General features: G+C 40.2%; 2 protein-coding genes across 3 annotated transcripts; one reads left to right on the plus strand and one right to left on the minus strand.

The window, feature by feature from the left end:
- Window positions 1-752: 752 nt before the first annotated feature.
- On the minus strand, window positions 753-5502 carry LOC147320897 (cytokine receptor common subunit gamma-like). The gene is made up of 8 exons (XM_086307523.1): window positions 5327-5502; window positions 4877-4967; window positions 4418-4584; window positions 4052-4194; window positions 3787-3952; window positions 3401-3494; window positions 2390-2450; window positions 753-1880 (listed from the first exon to the last, which is right to left on the minus strand). The coding sequence occupies exons 1-8, from the start codon at window positions 5391-5393 to the stop codon at window positions 1623-1625; spliced, it is 1047 nt and encodes a 348-aa protein (XP_086163649.1). The 5' UTR covers window positions 5394-5502; the 3' UTR covers window positions 753-1622.
- A 1037-nt stretch (window positions 5503-6539) lies between these two features.
- LOC147320898 (sodium/hydrogen exchanger 6-like) lies at window positions 6540-19967 on the plus strand. 2 transcript variants are annotated; one of them, XM_086309144.1, is made up of 17 exons: window positions 6540-6966; window positions 7383-7582; window positions 7738-7815; window positions 7978-8054; window positions 8661-8773; window positions 8882-8987; window positions 9533-9661; window positions 10238-10379; window positions 10532-10637; window positions 11955-12043; window positions 13383-13496; window positions 13792-13903; window positions 15028-15181; window positions 15276-15306; window positions 15398-15486; window positions 15846-15951; window positions 17471-19967. In XM_086309144.1, the coding sequence occupies exons 1-17, from the start codon at window positions 6690-6692 to the stop codon at window positions 17798-17800; spliced, it is 2253 nt and encodes a 750-aa protein (XP_086165270.1). In that variant the 5' UTR covers window positions 6540-6689; the 3' UTR covers window positions 17801-19967. The 2 variants fall into 2 exon arrangements, with proteins under 2 accessions (XP_086165270.1, XP_086165271.1); XM_086309145.1 differs by lacking the exon at window positions 9533-9661.
- Window positions 19968-20209: the final 242 nt, after the last annotated feature.

Below are 20209 nucleotides of genomic sequence, written 5' to 3' on the forward strand. Positions count from 1 at the left end.
ACTTTCAGCACGGTACAATGAGTCCACATTTCCTTATCTGACAGAAATCTATGAACTTTCTGTTATTTCTGAACTTTTGTTAAGTAAATGGCTGCCAGATAAATACAAAAATGACTAAATTAGTTTGCAAAGGGATTTTAGACACTTGTGATTCTTCTTTGGGGACAGACAAAATGTACATGTTCAAAACAGCCTCCCCTCTCTGACTTTGTCTCCAAATATTAACTCTGCAACGATCAGTAATCGCACAGTGTAAATGACCTTTAAATTTGGTAAATATTTTTACGTTTGTTTGAAAGGCACCTCGGTTTTATTTTGAAACCCATGCTTTTATTTTGAAACAGGAAACTGGCACAAAACCGTTAAAGGGCTGTTAGTAACGTTTCTTTTAGGATATGGTAAAATAGTGTGCCTTAAAGTGAAAAATATGTACGTTTACTTTGCCAATTAGTACCTGGCTGACAGTGGCACAAGGTTTGTTAATGTTTCCTTTAACGGAATAAGTTACATGCAATCAAAATGTCGTTTAATAGAGTTTATGTTGTTAACCTTGACCTTGACCTTTATGTGTAGTTGTAAGTTAGTGAGGTGATATAATGAATTGAGTGATGTAAATTTGATGTATATGCTGTATGTGAGCAGGAGAAATTTGTTTCCTTTGATCTTATGGTATTAATATTGCTGGTTTTGTTTTGCTCCTAGCTCTTACGGTGTCTTCACTGAATGTTTCAATAAAAACATTTCCAATAAAACCTCTGTGAAGCATCAGTATAAGAGACCATCATTCAGCCAGGGATGCTACACACAATGTCAAAGTGTATCATGCAATGCAAGCTTCAAGTACACAGCTTCACAGAATACAGGTAATGCCTTATTATAAAGTGTGTGTAGACATGTGTGATGTTTTATTTAAAAAACAAAAAAACAAAAACAAAACTAGCCAAAATCATGGGATTTATTTTCCAACCTAACACATTAAAAGTCAATAAATACAATGCAATAATATACAACTTAAATAAGTGCTTGCGAATGAGCTAAAAGGTTTTCCAAGACCTTATGTAAAAAAATAAAAATAATGGGAATGATTAACAGTAGAATGTGCTGCAGTTAAAATCACTGATATACACCAAACGGAAGCATTTTTCACAATTTGTGTTCTTCTGGGGGAGTAGTGCAAACATCAGTTTGATTTTTGATATGCTGAGGAAATTCAAAAACTTACATCATGGAAGCAGAGAGCTGATCACTGCACCCTGATTAATACTCAAGAATGCATATCATCTAAAGTATGTTTTCAAGAGTGTCAGCACTTTATACCACCTGTCTTAACAAAAAGGAAAAGCCTTTTATTAAGATGGAGTACTATGTATCTGTGAGGTTAAAGATTTCAAAGAGATGTTAAGGTCAAGTTTATTAAACTAAAATCTGTAGTCTGAGGTTTTATTTAAAAGGCTAAGCTCGGGTGTAACTGATTAAATACCTCCAGCAAATATTGGGTTTCTTCACACTGGGAATTGTTGTAAACCCTTCTAATAATCACTGTCACCAAGCAGGAGATGTATCAGTGTAACAAAGTCCCGATAGTTTGGCTCAGGCAAACCTAACCCTGGTTCACGACCTGCTTAGTCAGAAACCTGCAGCACCTCCTCAGATGGAACTTGGGAGCTGGAAGAGGACAAGGGGACGTACAGATCTTCTGCATCGTTCACATCGATGGACACAGAGCAGTGGGTTTGGTTGGTGCTGACAGAGGAGGTGGAGTCGTCAGAGTTCATGCTGTCAGACTGGGAGACGTAGTTGTACTCACGCACAGGGCAGACCTGCTCATTGTAGCTTGCTTTAAAATTTTCTTTCAGACCTTTGGAGAGCTGAAACCAGTCCTTAAAGAAGTGGGGAAAAAATCTTTACATTAATTTGACAAATAAATGCAACAAACTGGATTTTTGAGTTACAATTGTTTAATGGGTAACTCCTTCCCCAGAGCTCTACGCTGAAAAATCATTTGAACACAACAGTATTTATATTTTTAGCCATTAAGTGGTGCTGTTCTCAGTCTACTGGTTCACCTCTTGATCTGGACAATTTCATGACTATTAAACTGTCTGCCAGGACTTCTACAGACATTTAAGGTTCCCAGAAGATGTGAACTAATGCTTTGGTGCTCTTTTCTACTAATACTGAATGGACTATCATGAATCGTGGCGTTATCATTAACATCAAAGCACTGTGATACCCAATACGGTCTCATACAGCCACTAACATGCATATTTATTACTCTTCATTTTATTCTTTTAGTATCTTAATTAGTTTTCTAGCTTTAGAAATCTAGTAAGAAATCTTGTGTGACTGGGAATTGGAAGGATAAGACTGACCTCTGGATGTTACTAACCTCAATGTCATGAAGAATCGGGGATGGTTTGGGAACTGCAGGGATCAGGATGATTTTGAGCCTGTATGGGAGGTAGGGACACTGTTACTCTCGGTTTTTCATAACAAGAATATTTGCATTCACTTTGTTCACGCTAACACCTCAGCACTGTAACTGAGTGGGGCTGAGCTTTCCGGATCAGGAATCCGAATGCATGATGCAGGACATCCAGTAAAAGTCAAATTTGCATTCACAGTTCGTACATGGCTTGGTAGCACACAGAACAAAAAACTCAGGCAAAGAGCAAAGAAAACAGATGACAAGAACTTAAAAGATCAATCAACAAAGAGCAAGCTGGGGCAAAATGCAAGAAGAGGGAAAAGAATGCATTTGGGAAAGCTCGAAACACCAGTGTTTGGAAACCCTGACTACAGTAACAACCTGGAAACAATAAGCAGACTGGATACTTTAGCTGAGGTAAAACAGGAAAAAAACAGGAAGTTAAAACAACCAAGACACAAATAATAGGTGATGTCTGGGATGGATAAGGGGGAAGTGTTGCTGTGACTAAGCTTATGTCAGCCAGCATCATCTGGGGTTTTTAAGCCTCGGGCAGAAAAGCCTGTCTGCATGTCTTACAGGTGAGAAACCACATTCCTCTCTAAGACGTGTGCCAGTGGTCCAGTGGTCCACTCACCAGAGGCCCACCAGCACTGTTTGTGTTGAACCCTTTTGGGACCTAACTGAAGGTAGAGGCTTACAAGTAGCCATGGCATGGCGACCCTAACCCTAGTTTTGGTGATTACTCAGTATCCTAAGTAAATTCCCCAGAATTTGAGGATAAAAAAAATCTTGCGCAAACACTTTTTAAGGTCATGAACACAGTGGGCATTTGGGTTGCTGTCATATGCTGGTTCCAATTCTAATCTACGATCACAAAATCGCATGGCACACCTAAACTGACTTCGTGGCACATCAGTTGGATCTGTGATCTGATCACAGATCAATCATCTGATTTATGGAAGAACCCACCTTTCACGTTGCAGTAACATCACCACCAGCAGGATGAGGGTGATGGCACCCACCACATAGAGCAATGTCATCCACAGAGGCACTGAGTCAGAGTCTGTGAGGAAGAAAAAAGAAGAATATTATTTGTATAAATCTTTTAGCTCTAAATATTGGGGCACGCATTGTTAGGAAGCATAATTCTGAATTTTAACCAAGCATGTTGGGGTCAAACAGTAACTGAAATAAATCTAAAGTTCTATACGAACATAATTTTTTATTTCTGAAAACTACAGAAAATAAGTCAGCTATACATAAGAAAAAAACATCTGCCGTGTTTAAGCAGTCATTCAATTACATTTTTGGGGAAAAAACGACATCTTTTCTTCATAACATGTAGAATTTTTAACCTATGCTGCTGTTGGATCCCCAGAACACAGGTTCACTCCAATCACTCCAGAAGTCAGACGATCCACAGTCTTCATCTATTCTGTTCCGCACTTGCAGCTCATATCGGGAACTTCCCGAGGGCGAGTTGATGCAGTACTTCTGTATCTCGGGGCTAACTTTAGAGAACTAGAAAATCAGATGGATTTTAGAAAACACAAGAAGAGAGAACAAGAAGGGGCAAACAAAGCAATAAATTAAAAAGGATGAGAGAAACTCTTTTCCTACCACCCAGTTATTGTTGTTTGTCCTGAAGCGGACCTCACTCTCCACACAATGTAGACGAGCAGGAGAAGTGTGGTTCCAGTAAAACCACAAGTTAAAGTCTGATCCATTGAGAACAGTCAGGTTGGTTGGTGGATTTAACTTGACTGAAAAGATACAGACGTGTAATAACATGAACAAACATGCCAGTATACATTATACTTTAAGGCCTCTTTCATGTCAGAATACCCACAATTTTCTTGGAAATTTTTTTTAGATTTAAGCAAAAGTGTAAATAAAAAAAATCCCAATAAGTACACTAATTTTTCCATCATTATTTTATTTGTTATTTTAAATACAGTTATGTTCCAGGCCAGGGTAAATACATACCTCGGTTTTTAAGTCCATGTGTCTCCTTAAATCTATCCTTGCCATGTACCAGCCTGGTGTTAAAAGTCATGAATCTGTCGTGAGACTCACATGGCTGGATGCATCCAATGTTCATGTTGTTCTCTGTCAAATACTGTGGGCAGCTTTTTTCTTTCTTATTGAAGAAACTGTGTAGAAATAATAATAAAAAACAATCACGCAAAGTACTGAGCCATATCTACTTTAGTATTCATCATGACCAAATATGTTCATATATGTTCATCATTTATTCAAAAATGTGTTGTTGTCGTTTTATTTGTTAGGGCCTAGCAATTAAATATGTTTAACTGTTAAGTTTATCAGAAAAATAGAAGAATTTTCATTACATCTTCCACTGAAGCACAACCAGCCTGATTCTAATCTGATGAATTCAGAAGACGTCACTGAGATGTCCCACTGCTGTTATCAGCGGTTACCCACCTACTATAGAAGGTGTAGTTGACCTTTGGTGTCCCCTTCTTATTCCAGGTACAGGAAACATTTTTCAAATTGATAATCAAGCAATCCACATCTGTTAAAAATATGACCAATTTGAGAAAATGATTTTCAGAAACTGATAATGGTTAGACATATAAATTCTACATAACAGTAGAGTCAAACACCCATGACCTTAAACTGATTTTAATTAATTTAGATAGCAATTATTTTTATATCAAGGTACAACAACTCAGGTCCTTTCTTCATAACTGATTCGCTGTTTTAAGGAAGCTGATCAAATACATATTGAATGCTAGCCGCGCAGGAGATAATATATGTAGATCTGCCAAAAACAGACTCACTGACTATTCAGACACTTGTACTCAACCTAAAAAAAATGTCATCAGTAGACTATAATTTGTAATAACTTCGATCTTGTGTAATTGATCTTACCAGGGGCTTCTATGGCAAACACAGGTCCGATCAGACAGAGAAGTAGAAGCAGTCTCGTCGGCATCATGGCGCACTAAAACAGGATGTTAAGAGTACTTTTGCAACGTTACAACTCCGACTGTTGCTGTTTGTCTGACGTAACTGAGCCGACTTTTGCGGTGTTGTTTCTCATCAGTTCCTGTAGTTAGACCAAACACTGCGATGATTTATCACTTCCTTGTAACATAATTAAAGTTGACCTCAGACAAACAAGAACAACAATATTCAGTCAGTTAACAATATTCATAAACTAAAATATATTGTAGGCCTGTTGTATGTAACCTACACTTACAAAAAATAAATGAATAAATAAAATAGTAACCTATAATACAATAATGAAATATGAATCAAGTTTTGGCTATTGTTTGTAATAGCCATCTATTATCTATCTTAGACTTTTAACAGAAATAAAGACCAAGTAGCGACAAGACTTGTGTCTTACAGGTGTTGTCTGAAAAATGTCCAAACAAAGGCAAAAAAAAGTTACAGAACAAAGTTATCTAGTACGTGTCTCAAACTACATGAAAAACACATTTCTGACCGACTCTGTGGTGACATGGTGAAGTGATATAAATACAGCAGGGCTATATTTACTCATATTCAGAGCGAGGGTGTCAGCATTCAATAGTAAGAGAATTAATCTGAAAACTCTGACTTGGATCTACGGGCTATTTAAGCAGTGCTAATCTGCTTTGCAGCACCTGTTAGGCTTTGCTGCTAACGTGGCGCCATGTGTGAGTGTGGAAGTGCTGTGAGAGAGAATGAGTAAGCCTTTAACTTACTTCTTTTAAATAATTTAAATAATTTAATCATCTCAGCCTCTTGAAAAAATAGCCTTTGAAAAAAGTAATAAAAAGAGAGCAACGGTTACTTTTTTAAGTGCGGAACTTGAAAGAATTTGCTAAAATATTAACAGGCCACACACGTTTGTGTTAATATTCACCCCTCCTCCTTTAAGTAGGTATAAATTATTGTGACTTTATACTGCTTTAATATAAATTCACTATAATTTACAAGTTTCTTACTTTTTTAAACGACGCTATCAGTTTCCATTTTTTTCATGTCCATTTTTAGTGTATTTTATGAGTGGATTGATTGTGCAACCTTCACGCGTTTATGTGTAACTTTGCCCTTCACACTGCTTATTAAGCAATGTGACGAGCTTTTATTTTGAAGAGCCGGAAGTCCCAGTGTTTTGGTAACGGCAAGGAAGGACCTGTCATTTACCCTGGTCCAGCTAATTTCTAATCTAATCAGCTGTTTCCCGGCAAAAAAAACAGCACTAATTTAACAACAAATGTAACTGTTTGGACACAGAGACAAAATGGGATTCACACGGAGTCGCTTTCTTGGCGGTAAGCCGTCGAAAGCGCCGCTGCTGCTGCCTTTTCTGCTCACAGTCCTGCTCGTCGGGAGCCAAGGCGACGGCGGTGCGATGGACAACGGCGCAACTGAGAGGATAGCAGAGGAAAGCCACCGACAGGACAGTGCCTACCTACTGATATTCATAATGCTCTTGACGCTCACCATACTAACCATATGGCTTTTCAAACACCGCCGATTCAGGTTCCTGCACGAAACAGGGCTTGCCATGATCTATGGTAAGGACACCGAGCTAGCCCTCATATCAGTCCATTAAACGTAGCTTTAATGCTAGCTGAATAATCTGACAGGTAAATCTCACGTATCTTGGGCAGCATACTTCTAATCAGAGTGATATCCCTAATAAAAAACAGTTGCAACAGAATACACGATAATGGGTAGTGTATTGCAACAATAAATGGCAAACAAATGACTAGAGATGGGCCCTATAATTCCTATTTATAGCTATTAAATTATCCTTTCAAAATAATAAAGTTCACTTCTGTAAGAATAATTCTCCTATCAGTATTGGTTGATTCAACAGTTTTAAATGCAATCTCAGCCTAATTTCCTCCTCAAATAATAGTTAACTTCAAATCCTGTGCTGCCTGTTCTGATTTCACTTGCTCTTTTCTCTTTTTCCACTTTCCCAAAGGACTGTTGGTGGGTGTGATCCTGCGGTTTGGCATCCACGCCCCCCAAAGCATGAGCGACGTGATTCTCAGCTGTGCCGTTAACGGCAGTCCTGCCACTCTCTTGGTCAATGTCAGCGGACGGTTCTATGAGTACACTCTGAAGGGGGAAGTCGGACAGGGCAAAGGTCACCAAGTGCAGGACGATGAGATGCTGAGAAAGGCAAGGGAACAGATGGTGGAGGGTTGAAGTATTGGCCGTTTAGTGTGCATGTCTCACACTAAACAGTCTGTTAAGCGAGATATGTATGTCTCATAATGTAATGAAAATGGATGGATGGCAATTAAGTGCCTAACTAATCTTACTGCTTTCCTCAGGTGACCTTTGACCCAGAGGTGTTTTTCAACATTTTGCTGCCTCCCATTATTTTCCATGCAGGTTACAGTCTGAAAAGGGTAAGAGTGTCAAAAGGTTTTATATAAAGATTTATGTAAGTATCTGTTATTAAATATATAGCTGTAAGGGTTTATATTTGTCTTTAATGTTTTCTTTTTAAGATTATTCATTTGTTCGTAGCCTCTTTCTTAAAATAAACACCTGCTCTCTGTCTTTCTCAGAGACACTTTTTCAGGAACATCGGTTCTATCCTCGCCTATGCTTTCATCGGAACAGTTATATCCTGCTTTGTTATTGGGTAAGTCAAGTAAACATCTCAGAAGTTAGCTCAGAATAGGCCAGAAAATAATGTCATGCAACGATAATATTGACAATAGTAACTTAGATTTATATAGCTGGTTCCAAGGTTTGTGTAGCGGAGGAAAAGGTCAGATAAATACTGGGAAGCAAGAGCATGTAGGCAAGGAGATAGATCTTTTAGGAAATATGAGACTTTCCCAGGAGCTGGTGTGGGTGATGTGTTACTGGGACTTTGTACAAGTAAGAACTCTAGGAGCTGATTTCTGAAGATACAGTAGTCCAGGCGGGAGGTGATGAAAGCATGAATGAGGGTTTTAGCTGCAAAGTCTGAGAGTACTGGCCACAGTCTGGAGATGTTCTTCAGGTGGTAGATGGCAAATTCAGAGATGGATTTAATATATGATGTGAATGAGAGGGTGGAGTCCAGGATCACATCCAGGTTGCAGACCTCTGAAGATGGTGAGGGTGAGAGAGAGTATCCACCCACCTTAAGGTGCAGATCGGCCCGGTACATACCACACTGCAGACCTTGCATTCCTACATGTGATCAGATTATTGCTGAATAGTAGTGGTTTGAGTGTTTGTTTGTTTTTTTCTCTCCTAGACTGATCATGTATGGCTTTGTGTCCTTCATGAAAGTCGTGGGGCAGCTTGGTGGAGATTTTTACTTTACTGATTGCCTCTTCTTTGGGGCCATCGTTTCAGCAACAGATCCTGGTAGGTACCCACATCCAAAATTAACAGAGAAGATAAGCATCTGATTCCATTTTCAACAGCTTTCCTGTTATTAATTAGATGTTTTATACTCTTTATTTTCTGTCTCAGTGACAGTCCTCGCCATCTTCAATGAGCTAAAGGTAGACGTGGACCTCTACGCTTTACTGTTTGGGGAGAGCGTCCTCAACGATGCCGTCGCCATCGTCCTCTCCTCGTACGTATTACTGACGCACTGAAGCATCGGTGCCACATTAACGAACAATTTTTAATGCCCGCCACAAAACAATAAGTGCTTTTTAAGAGATATTAGTTGATATAATTGGTGCAATGTTTCTTTCTGAAGCTGTAGCAGTTTAGGCTCAATCAGCTGGGGCTTTTTGCTAAAGTAATTACATTTTGGTGAACAATTCAGCTCAAACTGTTGGAACCTGAGTTAAATCTGAGTTAAATAAATTTTTATGCAGAAGAAAAACTGTTAATTTTGTGTTTGATTCCTTCAGTTGGGCTCCCAATAGTGCCAGTTTTTTCATATTCATTACAGACAGAAAGAACAGATACAGTTGTAATTATAATTTCTAGTTCTTTTCTAATTAGTCCCATAAAACCTGTGCTTGCATTGAGCTAACTGTGGCAGAAATGGCTTTTTTGTATTGTACACGCATTAATCATACTAACATCAGTCCCTGTCATTTCACTGCTTACCTGTCTCCACCCATCTGTGTCATTCATCGCCTTGCCCGTACGTACGTATGTATGTAGTGTTCTCCTCCGCTTCGAAAAGCTGGGAAGGCATGGTGCTGGAGCTGTGCGCTCCGCAAGAAACGAGAGCTCACTGTTACCTGAGGTGTCCGAGGAATGGCTGGGAGAAAACCAGACAGTGACTCCTCGGTGGGTGGGTTGGTCAGGGGGACTGCGTGGTTTTTGCTTTTGTTAATATTTTAGAACCTCAGACATTAGAAGGTAGGCTTCAGGATCATCCTTCATCACCCTCCCTTTCATTCCTGAGACGCTGCAGCCCTTTCATATCCATTCCTACTTTGATTTTTGATTTTTAGATCACCCACCATTTCTAGAATCACCAGGAAACCCTTTATTCTTATGAAGTTTTTAGTCATTTAGGCTCATTAAAGGTTATTGCAGAATATTAACCTGATAGAGTTCAAATGAAGCATGCAAGACCTTTTATTTTTTCATTTATGACTGTAAAACCCAACTCCACATATTTGACGTCTTTGCAGATATGTCCAAATCATAACAAAGTTCATCTGAATTAATGATGAGACTGGTAAGAGAAGCCATTCTTGGAGTTGGGTTGCTGCATTTGTGATTTCATTCCTGACGCTATTTTGTGAGCATGTGTTTGACCAGCTTCCCTTTCCTTAGTGAGGCCTTTTTTGTAGTAAAGCCCCACTTCCTTTTTTCTTCTAAATGGTTTTGCGTGCATGCTCTCTGTCTTCCCTGCAGCTCCATTGTGGCGTACCAGCCTGCAGGCGACAACAGCCACAGCTTTGAGGCCATGGCCATGTTGAAGTCCTTCGGCGTCTTTCTGGGCGTCTTCAGCGGCTCTTTTGCTCTCGGTGTTGTTACAGGAGTTGTGACCGCCCTCATATCCTTTCACTTGTTTCTTACCATGACATATTTTACATCTACATTCACAGGTGTGTGCAAGAGGTAAATGAATAACGATACAGTTTCTCCCTGTTTCCAGTGTATTAAAGTTGCCACGCCTCCTTGTTTGGTCCCTTAACTTTCCATCACGTCACCAAGTTTACTAAGCTGCGGGACTTCCCCTTGTTGGAGACGGCGCTCTTTTTCCTGATGTCCTGGAGCACCTTTCTCTTGGCGGAGGCCTGCGGGTTCACAGGTAGACCTGCAACAAAGTCTCCTGCATGCAGTTGTAACAACACTGCCTTCCGTATTTGATTAGCAGCTGCAGCAGTGTGGGAGATAGTGGTTTCACCTTGTGAGTTTGTGCGTGTGTATGTGCACAGGCTTGGTGACACATGCTTTCACTGGAAACTACCCTGAAGGAGTCATTTAAGTGCTCTGTGGAGGCACAGAGTCTGTCAGCTTATCTGTGTGTTTCTTAGGTATTTCTCTGTGTAGTATTTTGCAAAGATCAGTCAGGTCTGAGAAGTCATTGGTCTTCACAAGAAGACATCTGATATCGATCTTGTGTTAGTCTGAAGCTTCATTTAAAACACAGTTGCTGGTCTACTAAGTAAAACTGACTGTTTTACTGTCTTTTCTGGGGAGCGTGTGGCATGCTGCAATATGATGGATTTGAAGGAATTTTATCACTTGCTGTTCAAGCATTTGCATTAACAACAAAAGGTTACAAATATCTGTTTGGAGTGGACACTAATAATAACATTTAGAAGTTTTGTTCTCCTAAACAGGAAGATTTAGATAAGGACACAGGCTTTGTTTGCCTTCTCATGGTGCCAGTTATCCAGTGTCTAACTGGAGAATTCATTTTTGTCCTGTCAAATGACAAAACAGCAGCAACAACAATGTCTATTTAGTCTGTCTCTCAGTAGATTCCTACCCATCTGTGCTGACTGTGGCTCTCAGCTCAGTTCTCTCGATAGTGAGTAAAAATAAATATATACAGTAAGTAAAATAAATGCCCAGTTTTCTAAAACTGCAACTTACTGCGGACAGTTTGTGGGCTTAAGATACAATTACTGATGAAGAAACATGTCAACAAATACACGATACACACACACACACACACACACAGTGCTTGGTAATCGTTGGATTTTCATCTCTGGGTTTGACTGACAGTAGCAGAACCGCAGAATCTCACCAAGCTTATAATAATAATGGATTGGATTTATATAGCGCTTTTCAAGGCACCCAAAGCGCTTTACAATACCACTATTCATTCACTCTCACATTCACACACTGGTGGAGGCAAGCTACGGTTGTAGCCACAGCTTCCCTGGGGCAGACTGACAGAAGCGAGGCTGCTATATCGCGCCATCGGCCCCTCTGGCCAGCACCAGTTGGCGGTAGGGTAAAGTGTCTTGCCCAAGGACACAACGACCAGGACAGAGAGCCCAGGGATCGAACCGGCAACCTTCCGGTTACAGATGCGATTCCCAACCCCCTGAGCCACGGTCGCCCCCAATTATCGACCTACCGATTGCTGATGTGGGATGACTGTGTGTTCTTTCAGGTGTCGTTGCTGTGCTGTTCTGTGGGATCACTCAGGCCCACTACACCTACAATAATCTCTCACCAGACTCTCAAGACAGGACCAAACAGGTGAAATGCAGTATAACTTATATAATGTGCTTGATCCCATTGTTTTAAATTCATTTTCAAGCAGCAGTTGTTGCTGCGCTATTGCATTTAAAGATCTGGTTTGCAAAGAATTACATCTGTGAAATATCTTGAAAGGAAGGATGACTTACAGCTTCTCTGCTTCTTGGGCATTAGCGCAAGCTTGGTTATACTTTTTGCCAAATTTGCAGAAAGTTCTGAGAAATCCACGAGCTGCTATCATTTATTCACAGAAACAGTGAGCTGATGGAGCTGATGTGGCCGACTGCTCCGTGTCCTGCAAACTCAAAGCTCTGTCTTCTGTTGAAGCTAGGACATCACAAAGCTGCACGTTCATATCAACTAAATGTTAATAACCAGTTACTACAATCATCAGTATCAGTTCATGATAATGCAGGATGTTTGTGGATATGAGTTTATCATAGTTATGTGTTTCTGATGAGTTAAAGGTGATATGACACGCAGAAACTTGTGGTCACCTGACTCAAAAGCAGCACTGAGATAGAGATATGACAAAAAAAGTGTCTAAGAAGCAAATGTGGGAAATGGCTTTCAAGTGTCTGAAAACCAGCTTAAAATATTTATGTCGGCTTTGAAATGTTTAGTTTGCGCTGGTAAGGCACAGCTTTTACTTTGAAGGTCTCTTTTAACGACTGCACGGGCAGCAGCTGCAAAGTATTTGCAGAAAATCTGCATCTTCCATGCAAACTACAGTGAACTGCGCGAATCTGTCCAGAGCGAGCACAAGGAGGTTTTTGGTGCCAACAACCTCCATTAATCATTCGCCAACTGGACAGTGAGTACATATTTTCCCTAGTGACTAAAGGTTGCCAGTGGGTCACCAACCAACCTATAGTCCTGCGTGACTAGGCCTAGGGGAAGACATGTCCAAAACATCAGATGATTCGCAACTACATGCACACTCTCATGCACAGTCAAAGTTAATTAAAAGCTGACGCTTCATTGTAGTGTGCGAGCTGGAAGAATGTTTATGAGGGGACTCTGTAATACAGGTTATTGATTTTCACTGCATTCTGTCACTGACAAGCATGTTCTGTTGGTGTAGTGGTTAACATGTTTGATTGGCAAGCCCCTGCAGAACAGGCGCATCAAATGTAGCTTCATTAGAAAATGTGACAAGCATTTTTTAAATGACCTCTCCCGAACTCTGGGTCTTCCAGAGTCGTCATTGGTCATTGGTCATATGGTGCGCAAGAATATTTTGGAAATTTTTAACTGTTTCAAATAGAAGGAAGTGTAAAAACTGGGGAAGTAGCATATATAAATGAAATTCAATATCCGCTTTTCTCATCCCCTTCAGTTGTTTGAGCTGCTGAACTTCCTGGCAGAGAACTTTATCTTCTCCTACATGGGTCTGACGCTCTTCTCCTTCCAGTCGCACGTCTTCAACCCTCTCTTCATTGTCGGAGCCTTCGTATCCTTTACTCTGCTGGTGGTTAAGGAGTCAGTGGCTCTGCGGTGCATCAGGATATAGGATAAAAACCTTTTGTTTCATGTGCCTTGAAAAATATTTGATATATATTTATACCATTACAATTGAACATCTATTTCATGTTTAACCAAGGCCAAAAATAACATCACGGACACAAGCAAATCAGCATATCAAAGCTTAGTCACCGCTGAGCTGGTGTTTACGTCTACGTGTGATTATTTTCCATTCCAGTGTTAGAGTTCCTGTGTTGTGTCCTTGACCTTCCTGCGCTGTGTAGGTGGCAGTGTTTCTGGGCAGGGCTGCAAACATCTACCCTCTGTCCTTCCTCCTCAACCTGGGCCGCAAGAACAAGATCGGATACAACTTTCAGCACGTTATGATGTTTGCAGGTACATTAGCATAAAGCTGTTTATCAGGCTTGGACTCAAACCATGTTTCTCCTCTTAAACCTTCAGTTATATATGTCAACGGTTCATTAAGTACGCTGAGAAAACTTTTGGAACTGCTCGTTAGCATTGCTACATATACCAGCAGTCGGAGAAGCAAAAACACCCACACCATCGCACAGCACATGAGCTTGCCAGGAAATAACTGAAGTAGTTAAGCCAAGAACAGGATGCATTTATTATTAACTTTTATTAAGTTAATAATAAACAGACAAAAGGCACGCTGCCGCACTTTAATGGGGAATGCGCACAGGAAGAGACCAGCAAAGAGGAACGTTAATAAAGTTCAGTGACTTGTAGAGCTGTTATAGTTAATATTCATTAGGTGTGGTTTCAGTTTGAGTGTCAAGGCTGTGATGGTTTGCACATGTGCAGAGGAGCAATGGTGGATATATTGGACAAAGCTATGTTAAAGATGGGGCTTCCAGACTTCAAGACAATGTGGTGAAGGAGGACACAGAGGGGGATGCTAGAGATAGGGAGAGGCAACTAGTGTGCGGTGGCAACCCCTAAAAAGAAGGAGGATTTTTCATTTGTTTCCACAGTGGGTGTACATGTTTCAGTTTTGATTTTATCGTCTAGAAGAATTCAGTTGAAGTTTCATTTTCATTAGTCTGAGTGGGAGTTGTGTATTTTATTAGCATATTGTTGGTGAAAGTTCAAAGGGTAAACGGCTCACATTCACAGAGAGGCTGTAGTTATTTACACCAAAGCCTCTTTAGACTTAATGAAAGTGACAAAGACTGAAACCAAACTTTTTTTAATACTTGACGTCGGTCACCTGCACATCTGGAGCCTGAAATGTCCACCTTCAACCAACGATCAGCTACACATCACTTAATATGTGAAAGATGCTCTGGTTTTTCCAGTTGTTTTCACACTACAGGGCACCTGCTTTGTTTCCCGCAGACTTAACCTAAACCTGACCGCGAACGGTCTTCTCAGAATGACTTGCATTCTTTGGACTTGCTTTCTTATTTGCTTACATATGCCTATGTATCCACAACATGAGCAATAATTAATAAAACGTTTTCACCCATCCTTGTTTTATTTTTCGTCTCCTCTAGGTCTGCGTGGGGCGATGACCTTTGCACTTTCCATTCGAGACACAGCGACTTACGCCCGTCAGATGATGTTTTCAACCACGCTCCTGATCGTTTTCTTCACTGTGTGGATCTGTGGTGGTGGCACCACACCCATGCTATCTTTCATGAGCATACCGTAAGCCGGCCTCCGTGTATCTTACTGTTTGTGCTGCATCACCTCCGCTGAACTTTGTCAAAGTACATGTTTTTGTTTTGTTTTGTTTTTTTAGGGTGGGTGTGGACTCTGATCAAGACAACGCTGTGAGTTGGTGTTGAGCGCCGTATTAATTTGTCTGATTTTGTGATGAAATAAAAATGCACGCCATGTCATTATCATCCTTCTGCTGAACAGAATTCAGGCGCGTTGGATGGGTCACAGCGGAGGAGCACCAAACACGAGAGCGCCTGGCCTTTTAGGATATGGTACAACTTTGACCACAAGTATCCTTTCAGCCTGATGCGTTCACCTGTGGCCACCAGAGGGCGCTCTTTACAAACTTCTAGCACGTAACAACACAGGAGGTTCAGAGATAGAGTGATGATATTTATTTTACTATGTTTTATATCGTGCTTTTCACAAAGGTGTTTGTAAAATGTTAAACCTTTTACTTGAACATTTCAGCTAAAAAATGATAGTAAACCATAAAATGTGTTTTAAGTTTCACAGTGATGTTGTGAAACAGAAATATTCCTTTACTTGCTGCGGTTGAAAACCTGGTTGAGTCATTATTGTTACAGCTGAACCAGACTGCTTTAAAATGGTTATATTGTGCACTCCTTGACACGAGCTTGTTCACCAGCTACCTGAAACCTCTCCTGACACACAGCGGTCCGCCTCTCACTGCTACTCTGCCTGCATGCTGCGGACCACTGGCTCGATGCCTCACCAGCCCACAGGCCTATGAGGTTTGGACATGAAAAAGAATTATGAGTTATTCAGATTTACAGGACTGTAAAAGTCTTCAGCCACCTCTCATTTATTTATATTTTCCTTCTAAGGAGCCAGGCTTTCTTGTAACTTTTTTTTTCTTTGAAGTGCTCTTTGAGAAAATAGTTCTCCAGACTTTCTGAAGGCTTCTCAAAGTTTTTCTTTTGACATTGGCTGCTTTTTCACTCCCTTTTTTCCAATGAAGTCCATGTTCCTGACCATTTTCAGAGGAATGTTTTTATAGTTGTTCTTTGTTTTTTTTTTTTAGTACACTTAAAAATTATCTATGAATTATTCAAGCAGAACAAACTTACCTAAACTAAGAAAACTTGGCAAACAAAAAGATTTTAAATTGTATCTTTAGGCAGTCTGTCACAAAAAACACTATTTGTTCCCTTTTTTTTTTTTTTTTTTTTTAGTTTAATCTATAGAAAAAGCCATGTGACAGGAATAAACTAGTATTTCTGTGCCATGTCCTTTAAAAAATATCAGAGGATACTGAAAATTTGAGGATTAAAGAAGAAGCGTTAACTCTAAAAGAAACATCTAAAGCAGATGCGTAGTATCTGATAATCATTTTTAGGACATAGAAAAGAAATCAATAAAGACCTGACTCAGGACCTGAGACATCCATCTGGACCTTCATTTGATCATTGAAGGCTCATCAGTAATGGTCTCAGTGGAAGGGTGCCTGACAAGAAGCCCTTCTTAAGGAAGAGTGACAAGGAGAAAAGGCTGAGTTATGCCAATTACACAAGAACTGGACTCAAAATCAGTGGCAACAGCTCTGATGGAGTGAGGAACCCAAGTTTGCAAACTTCTGTTTTAACAATGTGTATAGAGGAGGTCCGGAGACGGGTACAACAGTGAGTGCTTACGGCCGTCTTTAAAGCACGGTGGAGGCTCTGTCATGGTTTGGGGCTACATTTCAGCCAGTGGTGTTGGGGATCTTATCAAAATTGATTGATTGAATTATGAAAGCAGGTCAGATTTTGATCTACGGGCAACAACTTCATTTGTCAGCATGACAATGATCCCAAACGCACTGCCAATGGAGTAAAAAAAACACAATAAAACACTTTCAGTCATGGATTGGCCTCCCCAGAGCCCAGACCTCAACATTATTGAAGCCGTGTGGGATCATGTTGTCCTTCAGGAAGCCTGGAGAACTGTTCCTAAAGACTATAAAGAAATAACAGGAAAGCTTCTTAGAGTTCAGGCTGTGTTGAAGAATAAAGGTGGTCACACCAAATATTGACTTACTCACTTACTTTACTTCACGCACTTTGTTTCCATGCATGTTTTCACATGTTTCAGTAAATCGCTGCACCTATTTCCCATTTTCCCAACAAAACATAAAGAAATAAGGCATGACTCACGACTTTTGCACAGTACTGTACATGCAAACTTACTCATACTGATCGAGGATAATTCTTAATTTTGATTAAGTTTCGTGTAGAAGCATTCACGGCCGCCTCTTCTCTTCCCACTCACCAGAATGAAGGTCAGCTCCATGACGACGACTCTGACTTCATCCTGAACGATGCCAGCGTGAGCTCCATGTACGCCGACGTCACCGTCAGCACGGACGCGTCCGGATCCCGCACCGTCAACCCCAAGCACTCCTCGACCGCCCGCGCCGGGGGTGGTGTAGGTTCTTTCGATGAAGGTCTGGATCACGAGCTCTCCGTGGCAGAACACGAAGTGGCGATCCGGGGAACGCGGCTGGTCTTGCCCATGGATGACCCCGTGGAGGCCCCGACTACCGTCACCCTGCCTCCACCACCCTCCCCCCCGCGCTCTGAACCTCACAGGCACAGACTGTAAGAAAGCTGCCGCTCTGAGGACACAGTTTGTTGTTTCCAACTTAAAATAAAAAAATACACACCATACATACGACTGATCAAAATAATGACATATTTAAAAAAACAAAACAAATGAATTCTTTGGGATTTTCAATCAGAAAGCACAGATTGATTTTCTCACCACCAATCCATCTAACATGCAGTTTTAAAATAGTTTGAGCTTGATTTAAGTCGGGATAACTGTGACACTGAATGTGACGTGAGGGACTTTTAAATCAAGAGCTTCTCGATTTTATAGGTTACATTTCACCCCGTATGAGGAGGCTTCATTTGCTCCTGTGTTTATCCCACACTGGTGATATGGCAGCGCTCTCTATAAACCTAGCTGTATACACAGTTCACATTTTTCCAGCTCCTTTTGTGTGTTTCTACCTAAAGATAAGCACCACGCATAACACTGAAGGGCGTTAAAGCCCATCTACACTACAGTTTGGTAACTAATCCCACTAACATATCCACAGACTGGCTCACTTTAACACTAGTTATTGTTCCCAGAGTTCATCAGCAGTTCAAGCATGTGATTAGGAGATTATCAAAGGAGGAAGCAAACAAAGACCTGAGCAGAATAAACAGGCAGGTACTGATTAAAGAGAACGAACTGCATCCACACCAGTGCCCAGGAGCATCTCCACCATCTTAGATTTTAGCACTGCCTCTAAATCAGTCTGTTTACGGTTTGATTTATTTATTTAACATTGATTTCTTTAACAAAATGATTTATTTATATGCTGATTCATTTAGTTTATTTATTATCTATTTATTTGTATTTTTGTGTAAGATTTCTTTTTGGTGAAAGGCTCCTATTGCGACTTTTTTCCGAGGGGTGGAGGGCGTAATAAAAGCGCTACAGATTTCTTCACAGGTGGAGGCGATTATTCCTTCCTGGACTGTATGCATGTTTAAAAAAATGTCTCCTTTCTGTACTGTAGCAGAAGCTGTAACTTTATATTTGGAAACTAGAGCTTCCCTGTGTGTGTATTTTACGTGTGTGTGTGTGTGTGTGTGTGTGTGTGTGTGTGTGTGTGTGTGTGTGTGTGTGTGTGTGTGTGTGTGTGTGTGTGTGTGGCAGTCTGGCCAAGTATACTGATGTGGTTATTAGGGCTAATATTAGTTTATTTCTCGATTTTCTGCCTCCATCTGGTTGAGTTTAAAAAAACAAAACAAGCTTCTATGTGTTTGTGATGTCTCATCAAAGAAAACTGACAGCTGGCTGAACTGTTATGAATTAAAGTGCCTATTCAGAAGCTCATTTACTTAATGTAGATTTGTACATATTTTGATTTGCTAACATGCAGTAAGGTGATTTTTTTTATTTTATTTTTTAATTTAATTTAATTTTTTTGTATGATGTAAAATCTTTTCGACTGATTAGGCCATTCATTGACTGCCTGTGGTGTAACTCAGTACATTCGGTCCTAAAGAGCCCAAAAGAGTGCAAATGATATAATAAATAATGTTGTGCTTGCATTAATGGATAGAAACACACATATTTTTCAAACGTAGGCATTCTGTGATCAAAGTTCCTAAGTGAAATTTATCAAAACGCTTATGTGACATGTGAAAATGAAGTAACAATGAGCGGATTCTGAATGTTGAGGGGACGTTACTCGAGCTCCCGGATGGTGTTGTTCCCTTATTTGGGAACCAGGCTCATCAAATATGTTCTGACCTCACTGGGAGATGTCTCCTCAGATAATTCACACCCTTGTTTGTGCTCACCAGGCACGTCTCACATAGCTACAACTATTTTGATGCCTAAAGAGAAAGTCGGTCAAAATTAGACCTCGTAAAAAAAATACATGGGTTTTAATTGTGCCGAGCTCCAAATGTGTTGTCTTTTTGATCTTCGAGCAGTATTGAGGTTTGAGATTCTTACACAAATGTGGACATGCACCTCTTTGAATATTTGAAATATAAAAATTTGCTTGTGGAAACTGTGTATGTGATTGTTACACCTGCAATGGGTTGATAAGTGGATGTTTTAAAAAATGTTGGAGATTATAATTTCAGATGAAATTAATTTTTCCCTGTTTAGTCCTAAAGTTATTAACAACAGTGTGTTTTCAGTCTGACAACTTGTGAGTTCTACTGAAATTAAATAAAAATACTTTTAGTGATATTAAATGGAATAGATTTTTCTGCTTTTATATACACACACACACACACACACACACACACACACACACACACACACACACACACAGAGTCATGTGAAAACTTTGTTTTTCACATGACTGTGTGCAGTCCTGTTACTGAGTACTTGGAACCACCTTTAGCACCAATAATTTGAAGTAATTGTTTTCATTCTCTCACGTCACTGTGGAGGAATTCTGGCTCGCTCTTCTTTACAATGGTGCTTCAGTTCATTGGG

This window comes from Aulonocara sp. 'chitande type north' Nkhata Bay, linkage group LG10, assembly GCF_057382095.1.
Source record: "Aulonocara sp. 'chitande type north' Nkhata Bay isolate Kocher_YH1m ecotype deep benthic linkage group LG10, A_spYH_male_GT1.1, whole genome shotgun sequence".
NCBI classification, from domain to species: Eukaryota; Metazoa; Chordata; class Actinopteri; order Cichliformes; family Cichlidae; genus Aulonocara; species Aulonocara sp. 'chitande type north' Nkhata Bay.